At 44.2% G+C, this 17,068-nt stretch overlaps 1 protein-coding gene across 16 annotated transcripts in view; it reads right to left on the bottom strand.

Annotated features, from left to right (window-relative positions):
* The window catches only part of MAPK10 (mitogen-activated protein kinase 10), a 203,025-nt gene that overhangs the window by 73,695 nt on the left and 112,262 nt on the right, over positions 1-17,068 (bottom strand). For 9 of the 16 annotated variants that reach the window (XR_005660640.1, XM_029077198.1, XM_029077197.2 and 6 more), the window contains one exon: positions 13,505-13,573. Coding sequence is in view for 13 of the 16 variants with exons in the window: in XM_029077198.1 (XP_028933031.1) it covers positions 13,505-13,573 (69 nt within the window). In the remaining 3 variants the exon portion in view is untranslated. Of the gene's footprint in view, positions 1-8,542; positions 8,714-9,803; positions 9,953-13,477; positions 13,574-17,068 lie in introns of those variants that run through there. The other 7 variants (XM_029077209.2, XM_029077204.2, XM_029077205.1 and 4 more) reach the window with 7 other exon arrangements.

Genomic DNA, 17,068 nt, shown 5'->3' with positions numbered 1-17,068 from the left:
CTGAGAGTAAGAGTAAAACTTTGCTGGATGAATCTATAGTTCTCTGAATTACCTTCCATATAGGCCCCCAAGAGAACACAAGCAGCCATTTTACACTTCTGGTTTGCATTAGCAGTAGAGACAGCTACTAAAAACAGTCTGCTTTGCATGAAATCGAGGCTCCCCCTTACACGCTCGCCAATGCAATAAGTTGGGAGAGAATTAGAGAAGAACACATTGTTCCCCCCGGTTCTAAGGCAAAAGCTGGAAGAATCGAAAAGCTAGTCAACATCCATATCTATTCTTAGAAAGACCATGAAGAATGCCAGCTCTTTTAAAATGAGTGACAATCAACTTTCATCCTAACGATGATAAACCAAGTGAGGAGTTACTTTGTGCTCTACACATAGTGAGCACTTAATAAAGAGGATTGAATGAATGACTGTACTATATTTCTCCCAAATCGGGAGGCAGGACTGTGGACTGCGGTCAGTTCCCATTCATAAAGGGCAGTGTGGAAACGAGCCATCTGAGCCTCCTGGCCAATCGGGAAGCCAAAAACAGAAAGCCAAACAATGCTCAGCTTAGTTACCTCATCTGTAAAATGGGTATTAAGACTGTGAGCCCCACGTGGGACAACCTGATAACCTTGTATCTATCCCAGCGTTTAGAACAGTGCTTGGCACATAGTAAGCACTTAAAAAATACCATCATTATTATTACCTCCCCTCCCAGCCCCACAGCACATCTGTAATTTATTTCTATTAAGGTCTGTCTTCCCCTCTAGAATTAAGCTCTCTGTAGGCAGGGAATGTGTCTGTTGTAATATTGTACTCTCCCAAACCCCTCTCAGGGTTGCAGACTCAGGGCAGAGACTCAAGTTTACTTTGCAGAAGGAGGTAGAGGTAACCACATATGTATTTTTACCAAGAAAACTCTATGGATACACTACCAGAACGATTGCAGATGGAGAGCGGGGCATTCTGAGAGATCTGTGGTGTCACTATGGGTCAGAAACAACTTAACGGCCCAAGACAAGACTCTCCCAAACAGTACAGTGTTCTGCACATAAGTGCTCAATAAATACAACTGACTGACTTAGTTAGCCCTGAACTGAACTACAGAGTGATAGCAGAATAACCTCATAGCTGCCCAAAGCCTCTGAAACACATTTCACCGACCCATTCAGTCTGGACTGCTGGGTTCTTGGAATGGGCTGAATCTGACAGACCGGTTGATCTATGGATCTCAAGTGGGACTGTGGGTCTAATTTAACCAAGAGCCCTAATCCTAGCCCCTCATCCTGCTGAGGGGTTCCTCAAGCCAGCTGAGCTGCACCCTGGTGGCAGTGGTTTTGTCATGGGGAGCATGTGACTGCACAGTAATGCCTCAACTCCAACCTTGGCTCTGTCGGTGCATGAATGGAGCATTAGTGCATTCTGCACTTTTTTCTGCAACAAACTGGGACTATGGTCCACAGAAACAATCAGGCACCATCGTCCTGACCCATCTTGATTGAACACCCATTGGGCGCAGACGGATATATCAGGCACCCAAGAGTGTGGCCTAGTGGGTAGAGCATGGACCTGGGAGTAAGAAGGACCTGAGCTCTATTCTCGGCTCTGTCATTTGCCTGATGAGTGATCTTGGGCACCTAACTTCACTTCCCTGTGCCTCAGTTCCCTCATCTGTAAAATGGAGAGTAGAACTAAATGGAGAGTAGAACTACGAGGCCTTTGTGAGACAGGGACTGTGTCCAACCTGATTAGCTTGTATCTTAGTACACTGCCTGGCACATAGCATCTTTTATGCTTAAGAAATAGCATAAAAAAGAGATGCTCCCTGCCCTCGAGAAACTTACATTCTTACACCTGCAGCTCCGCTACCGTGGAGTAAGGCAGGGCCTCCTTTTGAAGCTGTGAGTGAAAGCTGACAGTCTTGAGGCTCAACTGGACTCAGTTGGGGGAGACATGAGAGGAATGGACAGGAGAGTCACTCTGGGTTCAGCCAGTGTCACAGATGTGCAAAACATTCAAAAGGATAAACATGATCTTCCACCAGGGTAAACCATTTCCACTGCCGGGGTGGGATGGCCTGTGCCCTCCAGCAGGTTGATTCATTGGCCTGTCCTAATCAGTCAGGAAGTCAGTCATATTTATTGAACACTTACTGTGTGCAGAGCATCGCACTGGGAGTACAGTATAACAATAAATAGACACATTCCCCGCCCTAGATAAGCTTAAAGTCTAGTCTGTTCCTAAAACTCTGTTTTGACACCCAGTAGGTGATCTCTGTGTTTGACTGACTGCTGTGCCCTCCTCCTCTTTTTTTTTTAATCCCCATGTTATAAGCACAGAGAAGTTAAGTCAATCAATCATATTTATTGAATGCTTCCTTTCATTCATTCTTTCATTCAATTGTAATTATTGAGCACTTACTGTGTGCAAAGCACTGTTCTAAGCACTTACAAGAGTACAATACAACAATAGATATATTCCAAGTGATATGCCCAAGGTCCCGAAGCAGGCAAATGGCAGAGCCGGAATTAGAATCCAGGTCATCTGACTCCCAAGTCTGTGTTTTTTTCACTAGGCCATGCTGCTTCTTCTCTTATGACCTCTGTGCTTCCTTCAACACTCCCAATTTCATCCCCAATTGCAGCTAATCTGGAATCACAAGAGAAACTGAGAACTGCTGTAATTAAATGCTGAGCCTTCTGATTCGTTTTCTGAAAGGAATAATGCTGGGGAAGCAGCAAGGCCTGGTGGAAAGACTCCAGGCTTAGGAATCAGAGGACTTGGGTTCTAATCCCTTCTCCGCCACTTACCTGCTGGGTGACCTTGGGCAAGTCAGTTAGTTTCCCTGTACCTCGGTTCCCTCACCTTCAAAATGTGGATTCACTACCTGGTCTCCCTCCTACTAAGACAGTGAAGTCCCAAGTGGAACCCACCTTGTATCTACCCTAGCGCTTAGGACTGTGCTCCCCACATAGTAAGTGCTTACCAAGTTCCACAGTTATCATTATTATATTTGTCTGAGATCCTCAGTTTCCTTTTTATCAGTTCAGGAGTTAGGATTTGCTTCTCCGACGCTTTATTACCCTGATAACTTGGTTTTATCCATTGATCTCTAGCCTACCTTGCTTTAAGAAAGATGGAATTCAGGCTTGAATGTTCATTCTCTAACCACATCTTGGGGGACTCGAAAAAAAAGCCATTTTAATCATGTGCTTAGCAGGCTGGCAGGGAGAATCCAGTCGCATTTCTTCTTAGGATTAATGCCAAACCTGAGAGGCGGGTGAAAAAATCTGTGCTGCTGCATACCTACCCCCATACTCCATCTGCAGTCCTAACGCTCAGAGACGAAAGTTTTGCCAAGCGGAGGAGGTACCTAACTTGGCATTAATTTCTTGATACAGGGACTTCGTCAATTCTGAGGTTCAGTTGGTTTGCTGATGCAGCAGTATTGCCACAGAAAACCATAGGATGAGACCATAAAAGATTCCATCTCCACCAAATAAAGTTTAATAGTACTAATGAGAAAATGCACATATTAGTCGGGGGGGGGGGGTGGCGGGAAGTGAGCTTGGCTGGAATGGGTCTTCATATTCTTATGCCAAGGTTTCTATCACTCAACTTTTCCAATTCGATCAGAAGTAGTTAATCTCAGCCTAATCTCAAAGGGCCCATTTTGGGGGATGGGGAAGAGCTGGGCACTTCCCCTAGAGACTATCCCTTTTGAAGCATCCAAGGCTTTGCCCTTTAACTGGAGAGTGGGTAGCCACAAAGACTCTTTGAAAGTCCAAACTTTCTACCAGATTGTAGCTGAAGGAACTGAGAGAACTGAACTCACTGTACTATTCTGAGAAACAACATGCCACAGGGTTAAGCAAGTACAACTCGAAGGCAAGGGAAGACAACCTGGTTGGGGGGGTGGGAGAGGGAAGGGGGAAAAGAGAGAGAGTGCATCCAAAAGAGAGACTCCCCGCCCGAGAGGGCCTGACAGAGATCCCTACTGAGAAATTCTGACCAAAAGAGACTCTGACAGAAAGACCCCGACTGAGAGCGAGAGACCCTGACTGAAAGACAGAGACCTCGTCCAAGAGAGTCTGACTAAAGGAAAGACCCGAAAGAGACCGCACCAGAGACTTTGACAGAGAGCGATCCCAAGAGAAAGACACCCTGACAGAGGCCAAGTCAGAGGAACAGGACAGTGGGTGTGAGCATGCTCAGGAACATGTCACAGGTGTCATAAATAGCAACATATTTGTCCTGGATATGCAATGAAAGAAAATGAATCTGGTTTTTCGTTCTACTTTTCTCCATAGGTATGTGGGGCCAAGTGGAAAGAGTTAAAAACAACTTCCATGTTTCCAAAACTAAGATAATGGGAGGGTCTGAAGAAGTCTCTCACTTTCCATAACTGCCTCGGCACTAAATATAAACCAGAAGGAACTGCTCATTAGGTCCCAAGGACAGAGACCAAGGGGGCCTTAGGATGCAAACGGGAATTCTTTGCCATCCAAGCAGCCTGGACTACTGGTAAGAGCATGATCTTACCTCCACGAATCAGAGGTCCTGGGTTCTAATCCCAGTTCTTCCACCTACCCGCTGCATGACTTTGGGCAAGTCATTTAACTTCTCTATGCCTTAGTGCCTTTCTTTGTAAAACAGGGATTTAATATGCCTCCTATTAAGAATGTGAGCCCCACGTGGGACAGGCATTGTGTCTGACCTATCTTGCATCTTCCCCAGCACTACTGTGCCTGGCAATGTAGTAAGCACTTGAGTACTACCATTTTTATCATTGTCCTCATCTTGCTCATGGTCTCTCCCTGACCTGCTCCTTATCGCCTGCTCTGTGGCTTCTCCCATCATTCATTCATTCAATTCATTCGATCTTATTTATTGAGCAGTTACTGCGTGTAAAGCACTGTCCTAAGCACTTGAGAGAGTACAGTACAATAATAAACAAACACATTCCCTGTCCATAATGAGCTTATCTACTGACTCTCTCACCTCACCTATCTCCCCCGACACAACCGGGTTCCATGTATTCATCCCTGACAGGCCTGATCTCTCAACAGTGTAAGCTCACTGTGGGCAGGGACTATGTCTGTTGTGTTGTACTCTCCCAAGTGCTTAGTATAGTGCTCTGCACTCAGTAGGCACTCAAATACAATTAACTGATTGATTCACATAGCCTATTTGACAAAGTAGCTCTTTCTCTGTTTACTGAGAAAGGTCCTGGAATCTCAGTTTACTGTACTCTCCCAAGCACTTAAAACTGTGCTCTGCACACAGTAAGTGCTCAATAAATACCAGGGATTGATTGTTTGACTGATCTTGCAATTGCTCCCTCCAATTTGTTTTGTCCAAAAAAGCATGCCCAGGCCATCTCAGATCTCATGAAGATAGCCTGCCGATCGGCATTCTAGGGCCATCTCATTTCTTAACCACACCTGCTCCTCTCCCCATGTTTCATCGTTTCTCTCAGATTATAAGCACAACAGACAGAAACTCTCTCAGCTACATGTTAGAGTTGTGATAATCATCAGTAAAAAACAAGCCACCATCATCCATCACCAGACGTGTACAAGAGGAAAAAAATGAGACACATGGATGAAATTTATCACTGAGGTGATAAACGAATAGGGCTCCTGTCATCCTGTTCCAATTTCTGGCCTTTCTGAATTCTAAAATGTTCAATATTTACTCTGGATACACGAAAGACCTCACTTTCTTCGGTTTCTAAACTGTAAACCTATTGTGGGCAGGGAATGTAACTGTCAACTCTGTTGTATTGTACTCTCCCAAGTGCTAAGTACCGTGCTCTGCAAACAGCAAGTGCTCAGAGGGCCATGGAGTCCACTACTATATGACCCCATTTCTAATTGCTATGCTACAAACTGTCTCCCAGTCAACCACCATGAAACCACATCATTTGAAGTTTTGCTTCATTGTGGAAATTTAAATATTTTTCTGTCCATTCAGCTTCCAGTTACTTTTTCTCACCACAGAGGTGGTATTGGGGTTTCCCCACCTTTGACCATTCTCCTCACACGTCCTGACCAGAAAGTGGGTCAGGTGACAAGCTTTGCTTGGGGGCCAGAGGGCTGACTGGGTTCCACCGTGGCTCTTTTGGGAGCCGAAGCTGTGAAGATGTGTGATCACCCTGCCTCCCCTGCCCCCTGATAGAAGTAGACAATCTAAAACAGCAGAATCAGAAAAGCCAGGTGACCTAGTGGAAAGAGCAAGGGCCTGGGAATCGGAAGATCTGGGTTTTAATACCAGCTCTGCCACTTGTCTGCTTTGTGAACTTGGGCAAGTCACTTCACTTCTCTGGACCTCAGTTACCTCACCTGTTAAAATGGGAATTAAGACTGGGAGCCTCAAGTGGGACAGGGACAAGGTCCAACCTAATTATCTTGTATCTAGTCTAGTGCTTAGTACAGTGCTGGCAGAGGGTAATCACCTATCATTCAAAAAAAAAAAACAAAAACAGAAATGAGATGACTGCCAAGGGAATTCCAGAGCACAGAAATTATTTCTTGAGCCTTCATTGGAGAGGCCACGGAACCACAAAAGTAAAGACTTTTTGTTCCATGCAAGAGGTCGAATTATTGCTGTGGACATGTTTTCAGAACTGCTTACCAAGCAGATGATAAGAAATAATACAGCTGACCTCTCCCAAATGAGGGCAAGTGTAATCTTTAATGGGCAGAAGTGGTTCCTCATTTCTAATCAGAGTTTATTGCCCCTCTGCTAGGCTGTGATTGGAGTTTAATCATGGGCCTCAAGCATGCGTAATTATGGATGTTTGGTCCTGTGACAGGAAAGAGCAAAGCTGTCTGCAATGATTTCAACCTGAATAGGAGCATTTGTCAAAATTGAGCTAGACGTGACAAGCAGTTTTGATGAAACTATGCAATGGGAAAACACAAGTAGTCACCCACCAACCTCACCCTTTTGAGCCCAATGCTAAGGACATTTCACAACCAATCAACTCAGAAATCATCTCCATCCGAGAGCTGGTGACCTTTGGACCTCTTCATCATTCACTGATTTAATCTCTGGTTGCAAAATTGACTCTTTTTCACCCAATGACCAGCACGATGAGATCTTGGGAAGAAAAGCTTTGTGGAAAACAAATCAGAAATGCCCTGCCATATACCTTCCACAGCCAAGCTGCATGGCCATCATCCTGAGAAACAAAAGAACCACCCAGACAAACACTTGGGACACTAATCTATCAGTCGCAATAAACATGTCATACTGTCACAGTCCCATAAAGTATCGCAGGTGGCTGTGTTTTATGTGTCAAGGCCTGGCCATTTTTTACTATAATCTGGTATCTTTGTCTGGCTCCACAAGAGCTGAGATTCCATGATGAATCTCACATTGTACCACGCATGGAGTGATCAGCTCCAGGGCGAGTTTTGAGAAGTGAAAACCATCAAGTCCTTCCTTCCTTCTAAGGAGCAAGAACAATTTGTGGAGGAAGAGAAGATCTTGGGAGAAAAATGTTTGGAAGAAAGAAATCCTAGGCCCAGTCCCTGTCCCTCACCATTCCCCACAAAAGGGGGAATGGTATAGGGGAAGAACAGAGGGAGAAAAAACATGGCCTGGTGGAAAGAGCGCAGGCCTGGAAGTCAGAGGACCTGGGTTCAAAACCTGGTTCCACAACTTGCCTGCTCTGTGACCTTGAACAAGTCACTTCATTTCTCTGGACCTCAGTTTTCTCATCCGTACAATGGGGTTTCAATACCTGTTCCCCTTCCAGTTTAGACCGTGAGCTCGATGAGGGACAGGGACTGAGCCAATCCGATTCTCATATCTATCCCAGCTCTTGCTGTAGTATTTGACACATAGTAAGGCTTTAACAAGTACCACTTTGGTTATCATTATTATTATTGTTATTACTATTCAACCCATGGTATTTACTGAGTGCTTACTGTGTGCAGAACACTGTACTTACCAGTTGGGAAAGTAATCGATCTTATTGATTGAGCATTTACTGATCACTGTACTAAATGCTTTGGAGAGTAATAATGGTACTTGTTAAGTGCTTACTATGTGCCTAGCACTCTTCTAAGCTGCTGGGATAGATACAAGTTAATCAAGTTGGACACAGTCCCTGTTCCACATGTGGCTCACACTCATTAATCCCCATTTTACAGATGAAGGTAACTGAGCTCCGGAGAAGTTAAGTGACTCGTCCAAGGTCTTGCAGCAGGCATGTGGTGGAGCTGGGTTTAGAACCCATGTCCTTTGACTCTCAGGCCCACGCTCTATCCATTAAGCCATACTGCTTCTACTTAGCCACGGCAGTTGTTGCCCACAGTGAGTTTACAGTCTAGAGGGGGAGACAACATTATTATAAACTACGGAAAGCAATTATGGAAAGTGCCATACAATAGAATTCGTAGGCCCAAGCCTTGCCCACAAGTAGCTTACAGCCTACAGGAGTAGAAAACACAGCCCTGGGAGTTCTATTCCCACCAGATACTCCAATTATCCCCTAAGCTCACTTTGTGCCTGTCACCCTTAATCACGACACTCACAATGAGAGACCCCATCGCCATCGGGGTGACGTGGACAGATCTCGGGGAGAGCTTAGGAAGAAAACGCTGTTGAAATCCAACACGATCTCCCAACCAGGATCCTTGGAGGCTTCAGGAGACACTAAGAAATTCAGTCTTGGATGAAAAAGGGCTAAGGAAAAAGGCCAGTATCTTCAAAAGGAAAAATCAGAAGTCAGACAACAACAGACTCTACATTGCCCTTTAAAGAGCACACTTGAATTGCTTTTTCAGATGTTCAAAGTCCTCCCTCTACTGTCTGTAGCATTTTAAAATCGCTAAGAAGGTAGCGGAATAAAACATAACCCGGTCAAGGCACATTTTTATTGTGACCTTTCCTCACTTTATTAATTCCCTGAAAAAGGTCTTTTTTCTATAAGGTTTATACCCAATCAAGTAATCAATAAATGGTATTTTTTGAGCATCTACTAAATGCCAAAGCACTAGGTGCTTGGGAGAGGAAAATAGAAATAAGACCCAATATATCAAGTGGCAAATACTGAATGCTGGGGCCTTTCCACTTTTTCTGTGCTGACAGCTCTCTGACAAGGGAGATAACCAGCTTTTTAAACCCTATAAAATGGGACTCCATCTCAAAGCAGCCAAGAAATGCACCCTCATTCATGTGGTCAGCTGAAAGCATCACTAAAAAATGGACTTCATTCTACAAATATTCAGTATATCCCCCTTCTCTCTTCCAAATTTTGAAGGTGCTTTTAAGAGCCATTGAGCCCCACAAAAGCCACATAAGTCATATCTATATTCTCCCAGATGGAGGGATAAAATGTTTTAGCTCACCAGGGACTCAGAAAAAAAAAAAAGTCACATGGGAGATGGATCGTTTTGACATTTTAAAGTGTCCCAACTGGAACCCAAAATGGAAAACATTAATCAGGCCTGGTCACCTTTGTTGCCACCTCTCTGGCATCATCCCTTTGGACATACCACTCTTCCCTTATCTCGGTCGACAGCAGGACTGTAAAGCTTTCACTAACCCTGCTCCCTAAGGGGCTCAATACGTCACTGCGAGGGCTTGGAAGAGGTTTTCGGTGATTGACTTTTTACAAAGGTTCTAACAAATCACTTATCTTAGCAAAAACGGCCCCCTCTCCCATCTGCTCCTGCATGCCTTTCCCCATTAATTCCCAACACCCTGGGTCATATTAACATTAACCCTAATTTATAGCCACCCTCAGCATCATATCAACCCTAAGCCTAACTTACAGCCTCCCTCAGCACTTACGTTTAGATGTGTATTTGACTGTACATTTAATAATCTATCCTGATTTTTTTCAGATATTTCATCCTGGAATCTTCTTTCTAACACGTGGCATTCCTACCGCTTCCAATAATTATGATGTATCTTGTCTTCCCCGTTAGATTGTCTGCTCCCTGTGGGAAGGGAAGATTCTGCTGTACTTTCTTTGCCTTGGTTGTTCCCAGGAACTTAGTACGGTGTGTTTTAGGCTGTAGGTGCTCAATAAGCAAAGAATACTACTTTCACTACCACTATTGCCTCACCCTGCACACACACAGTCATGTGGAAAAAGATTCAAGTTAGCAGATGTTTTGCCAATGTGTTGACCATCCTCTCGGCAAGGTCAGATGGCTATGTGTTTCCCTGGTCCCAGAAAGTGATTGTGGGGCATATCAGCAAACAGGAACTTTTACCGCCCTCGTCATCATCGTGAAAAGCAGCGCATCTTAGTGGATAGAGCACGGGCCTGGGAGTCTAGAAGGACCTGGGTTCAAATCCCGGCTTCACCACGTCCGCTGTGTGACCTTGGGCAAGGTACTTCACTTCTCTGGGCCTCAGTTACCTCCTCTGTTAAAAAAATGGGAGTAGGAGTGTGAGCCCAGGGTGGAAAAGGGGCTGTGTCCAACCTAACTTGTACTTACCCCAGTGCTTAGAACAGTGCTTGGCACAGAGTAAGCACTTAGAAAGTACCATAATCAATTGTTATAATCATAAGTATTTGAGTGTTTGCTGGGTGCAGAGGTCTGCTGTGGACCTAGTGGAAAGAACATGTCTCTGGGAATCAGGAGAGCCGGGTTCTACCACCATCAGTAATGCAGGTTTTTAATCTAAGAGTCATCTCAGGCTTTTCGCAAGGGGACAGGACCAGCAGAAATCCTAAAAAGTGGGCGGCTACCAAAGCAACTTTCTGTTGGATAGGGATGCTATGGGCCTGGGAGGACCTGGGTTCTAATCCCGGATCCGCCTCTTGTCTGCTTTGTGGCTTTGTGCAAATCACTTCAAGTCACCTAACTTCTCTGTGCCTCAGTTCCTTCATCTGTAAAATGGGAATTAAACTGTGAGCCACTTGTGGGACAGGGACTGTGTCCAATCTGATTACGGTGCAATTACCCCAGCACAAAAACAGTGCCCGGCACATAGTAGGTGCTTAACCAATACCATTTTTTAAAAAGTCTTTGCCTGCACATGCCTACCTGCTGCATCCTTGACCATTTACACCTTGTTGCACCCCAAGGCCAGAGTGAACATGATTAACGTGGATTCATACATTCATTCATTCAATCATATTTATTGAGCGCTTACTGTGTGCAGAGCACTGTACTAAGTGCTTGGAAAGTACAATTTGGCAAGAGATGAGGGCCCAAAGCCCTACCCAGACAACTAATAATAATAATAATAATAATAACTGTGGTATTATGTGGCAATGACTATACTAAGTGCTGGGGTAGATCAGTTTGGACACAGTCCCCATCCCTCACCAGGCTCACAGTCTATATAGGAGGGAGTCCAGGTATTGCAACCCCATTTGACAGATGAGGAAATTAAGGTACTGAGAAGTTCAATGACTTGTCCAAGGTCACACAGCAGGGAAGTGACAGTGCCGGGATTGGAACCCAGGGGCTCTGATTCCCAAGTCAGTGCTCTTTTCCTTAGACCACACTGTTTCCCTACCACTATAATCAGTTGGTTTTTTGCTGAAACTAGTCTGAAGGAATAGGCCATGCCAAGGCATCAGCCAAAAAACCCTCAAATATTCTGGGCCTTCAACTATCATTTCCCTATCAAACCCTGGTGAATTTTCTGAACTATCTTATGAAAGTCAAGGAGTAGAAATAAATACTCTAGGTGCATCTTCATGCAGGCTTTCTTCCAGGAGATAACCCCAAAAAGCCTAAGAGAGATTAAACTGACCATTACAAATTTTCCATTTTTATTTTCTAGTTAAATGGCACCCAGGAACACCTATCTTTCAATTCTATTTGATTTTATTTTAATGCTTGCAGCGAAAAAATTGGTTCTGCCTCTACTGGAGTAGTCATCAGCTGTCGTACTCTGCAGGAAAGTTAGATGGCTCTTGGTCCCTACTTTTAAAACTTTCAGTCAGTGTAATTGTGATGTACTTTTGAACTGACCATGGGTTTTAAAAGCAGGGACCAAGAACCATCTAACTTTCCTGCAAAGTACGACATCTGAAATGCAGCATCCTTCTAAATATCCACATACACAAGCCTGATTTTCATAACTCGAGCCAGATAATTGTCCACGTTTGAGTGGGAGGTGATGACTGGGGACATGATCATTCCTAAATTGCTTGGGAATAAATAGATTGGGATTGATGACTCAGCAGGTTCTTTTTTTAAAACGGTCTTTTGTTAATAATAATAATAATAATGTTGGTATTTGTTAAGCGCTTACTATGTGCCGAGCACTGTTCTAAGCGCTGGGGTAGACACAGGGGAATCATGTTGTCCCACGTGGGGCTCACAGTCTTAATCCCCATTTTACAGATGAGGGAACTGAGGCACAGAGAAGTTAAGTGACTTGCCTACAGTCACACAGCTGACAAGTGGCAGAGCTGGGATTCGAACTCATGAGCCCTGACTCCAAAGCCCGTGCTCTTTCCAATGAGCCACGCTGCTTCTCTTGTTCTGCACTTACTATATGTCAAGACCTGTTCTAAGCACCAGGGTAATAATTGTGGTATTTGTTAAATGCTTACTATGTGGCAGGTGCTGTTCTAAGCACTGGAGTGTATAGAAGCGAATCAGGTTGGACACAGTCCCTGTCTTAATCCCCATTTTACAGATGAGGTAACTGAGGCACCGAGAAGTCAAATGACTTGCCTAAGGTAACACAGCAGACACATGGCAGGGGAGCGATTAGAATACGGGTCCTTCTGACTCCCATGCTCGTGCTCTTTCCACTAGGTCATGCTGCTTCTCAAATGTATCTTCAATTATTTATTCTGATTATTTGTAAATTGTCGAATATCTATCCCTCTCCCCCCACAATTAGAGCATAAGCTGCTCATGGGCATACATCAGGTCTAATGATTCTGTCATCTCAAGTGCCTAATATGGTGTGCTACCCGCAGTAGGAGGTCACTAAATACCATTAGCTTGGGAGTCAGAAGATCACGGGTTCTAATCCTGGCTCCCCCACTTGTCTGCTGTGTGACCTTGGGCAAGTCACTTCACTTCTCTGTACCTCAGTTATCTTATCTGTAAAATGGGGATTGAGACTGTGAGCCCGATGTGGGATAGGGACTGGGTCCCGATTTACTTGTAGTTACCCCAGTGCTTAGAAGAGTGCTTGGCACATAGTAAGTGCTTAACAAGTACCATAATTATTATCAGTATTATTATTCTAAGAGGACAGATCCCATAGGAGTCAAGGCCTAATCTTTTCTATTCTATTCTAAAGCAATTCTATTCTTTGACAGAGTGACAGACTCATAGAGAAAGGAAAGCCGTAGATAGAGTATAGCCACATGAACTCCCGATACATAATAAGCAAGGATGACAAAGACTTAAACACGTTATGTTTGGAGGGAGCATGCCCAAAGGTAGTTATGAATAAATAATTCAACCTGCACTAAGCCCTGGGTGACTTGATGGAGATGACAGACGGGTGGTAGTACAAGGGGAAATATACTGTACCTTGTTTTACCTGTAAGGAACACACACCTGACAAAAGGCAATCTTCACATCCAAGGTAGGTTCACTATAGTACAAGAAATGGCGGCTCATAAATACCTAGAAATAAAAATAAGGCGAAGTCAACATCCAAATATCTTGTAGATTCATAATTTCTGCTAAAATTACCAGTAGTTAACACTAAACCCTATCTAGACTGTAAGCCATTTGAGGGTAGGGATTGTGTCTACAAACTCTGTTGGATTGTACCCTCCCAAGTGTTTAGTACAGGGCTCTGCACACATTAAGCATGGATCGATGAAGTGGCCACTAGATCTGAACTGGGATCATACAGAACAGCAGCAAACCCCCCCCCACCCCAAAACCCAAACAACCTGACTTTCATCTGGGTGAAGTACTTACGCAGTCTCCCTTTGGGTTTTCATTTCCTGATTCTGTTTTCCTCTTCAAACAACTGAATGTCCTTTGGGGAGGTTCCCTGGTGATCTCTAAGGGGGAGCATGCTTTGTGTTACCCTGTTGGCATGGTAAAAGGAAAGTTGTGTGTGCATGTGTGAAGTGAGTGTAGGGCAGGGAAGCGTATGGATATTTGTGGTGTAGCGGTAAACATATCTATGTGATGAGTCGTGAGTCGTGATGGGGCAATACAGGTGTGTGGTGGGGGCGGCTGTGGAGTGAGCATATTGGTGAGGTCCTATAGATTTATGTGTGGGAGTGTGCATGCATATGGGGAGAGAATGTGTGAATGTGTGTCTATGTATGGGAGATTCATGGGAAGGTTTGGGAGGAAAAAGAATGGGTTGAGGTATGCGTGACAACTAAATTAATATTGTTGAAAAGCTGAAATCCTTGAAGATTCCAGAAACTGAAATTACCTCTAGCTAAGATACCAATTGTTGAAAGTGACGGAGGACGTGATGGAAAGTCTTGAAGCTTCAACTTAGCTCATTGTTTAGGGGCTTTTATTTTTCAGGAGAGTTGGATATTCTAATGATTTGAATTTTTAGACAATTTGATTCTCATCATTTATTTGAGTTCATTTACATTATAAGTATTTCTGCCTGATTTTCATCATCTTTGTTTAAAAAAACTCAGAAGAGGCAGGACTAAAACTGAGAGCAACCTTGGCACTGGAGCATGGCAAAATTTCCTTTCACATATCCTGGTCTAGAGGTATAGAGAATATGGTTTTTAACACATCATTTCACTAATAATTTTTTTAAATGAATTATTATATTTAAGTGACCACTACGTGCTAGGCTTTGAGGTAAATAGATTAGACAAAGTCCTTATCCCTCTTATGGCTTACAGCCTAAGAGAACAGATATTTAATCTCCTTACAGATGGGAATACTGAGACCCAAAGAAGTCAAGTAACTTGCCTAAGATCACACAGCAGGCATGTGGTGGAGCCAGGATCAGAACCCATAGTATCCTGGGAAGTTCCCATATGTTCCTTAAAGGAAGAAGAGAAATACTGGAGGTGGATTCATGCTTCATCTGATCTGCCCTGTTGAAGGATGATGAAAGTTACTTCCCATTCTCTCAGAATTTGCTAGGGAATTGAAACCTTGTCACGGATTTGGGAGACATTTTGAGAGGGCTGTGTTGAACCACATTTTTAAATTGCCAACATAAGGGACAAAAGAATAAACTATTTCAGTATTTACATTTCACATACCTCACTCTTGCGTGGGGGAATCAGAGCCAGGAAATTAACGCAGTAGAAAGGGCACGGGCCTGGAAGTCAAATGGTCATGGGTTCTAATCCCAGCTCCACTACTTGTCTGCTGTATAACCTTCAGTAAGTCACTTTACTTTTCTGTCCCTCAATTACCTCATCTGTAAAATGGGGATCAAGACTGTGAGCCCCACATGGGGGAGGGACTGTGTCCAACCCAATTTGCTTGTATTCTCCCCTGTGCTTAGTACAGTGGCTGGCACATAGTAAGCACTTAACAAATACCACAATTATTATTATTATGGCCTTTTGGCCCTAATAAAGCCCTGTTTCAAAAATAGTAGGCTGCATCAGGCCCTGAAATCCAGAGAGGAGAAAACTCTGGGCTTCACAACCCACAGGAGTTGACTGGGCTTCAGCCCAATGACCAAGCAATAGGCCAATGGAGGCAGCCCCCAGGACCCCAAATTGTTCCCCCATGCTTCTCATTTTTGAGAAATGATCTTGCTCTGAGCAGCCAGTTCCCTGACTTTTCCTGCATCACACATTCATTCATTTGATCATTTGTTTGAGGACTTACTGAGTGCTTAGCACTGTATTAAGAGCTTGGGAGAGTATAAAATAACAATAAAAAGACACATTCTCTGCCCACAAAGAGTTTACAGTCTAGAGGGGGAGACAGATATTAATAGAAATAAATTTAGCAGGTTTGAGACCCAGTACAACTTTGCAGAGGCATCTTGTGTTTCACCCGAACCCTGTCCTAGAGAAGCAGCGTGGCGCAGTGGAAAGAGCACGGGCTTTGGAGTCAGAGCTCATGAGTTCAAATCCCAGCTCTGCCACTTGTCAGCTGTGTGACTGTGGGCAAGTCACTTAACTTCTCTGTGCCTCAGTTCCCTCATCTGTAAAATGGGGATTAAGACTGTGAGCCCCACGTGGGACAACCTGATTCCCCTGTGTTTACCCCAGCGCTTAGAACAGTGCTCTGCACATAGTAAGCGCTTAACAAATACCAACATTATTATTATTATTATTGTCCTCCCCATCACTGTAGACAATACCACTATCCTCCCTATCTCACAAGCCTGAAACCTTGGCATTGTCCTCCACTCATCTCTCTCAATCCACCTACATATTCAGTCACTAAATCCTGTCAGTTCTTACCTTCACAACACTGCTAAAATCCATCTGAACCTCTCCCAGCTGCTGCCATGCTGATCCAAGCATTTATCTTATCCCACCTTGACTACTGCATCAGCCTCCTCACTGACCTCCTGGTCTCCTGCCTCTCCCCATACCAGTCCATATTTCACCCTGTTGCCCAGAGCATTTATCAACAAAAATGTTCAGCTCACGTCTCCCCACTCCTCAAAAACCTCCAATGACTGCCCATCCACCTCTGCCTCAAACAGAAACTCCCTACCGTTGGCTTTAAAACACTCAATCATCTTGCCCCGTCCTACCTCACTGATCTCCTACTCCAGCCCAGACTGCATACTTTGCTCCTCTAGCACCAGCTTACTCACTGTGCCCCAGTCTTATCTATCTCACAACCGACCCTTTTCCCATGTCCTCCCCCAGCCTGGAATTCCCTCCCCTTCCATATATGTCAGACCATCATTCTCCACCATCAAATCATTATTAAGGTCACATCTCCTCCAAGAGGCCTCCCCCCATTAAGCCCTCTTTCCCCCGGCTCCCTCTCCCTTCTGCATCATCGATGCACTTGAATCCGTAATCTTTGGACATTTGACATTTGCCCTACCCCCGACCCTATAGCACTTACGTACATATCTTTAAATCTTACAAGTTTCTTATTTATTCATATTAATGTCTGTCTTCCCCTATAGACAGTAAGCACGTTATGGACAGGGGACGTGTCTGCTAATTCTGTTGTATTGTAACCTCCCAAGTG

This window comes from Ornithorhynchus anatinus, chromosome 12 (assembly GCF_004115215.2).
Source record: "Ornithorhynchus anatinus isolate Pmale09 chromosome 12, mOrnAna1.pri.v4, whole genome shotgun sequence".
Lineage (NCBI taxonomy): Eukaryota > Metazoa > Chordata > Mammalia > Monotremata > Ornithorhynchidae > Ornithorhynchus > Ornithorhynchus anatinus.
The sequence above is the reverse complement of the archived record's forward strand: the minus strand, read 5'-3'. Positions and strand labels throughout refer to the sequence as shown.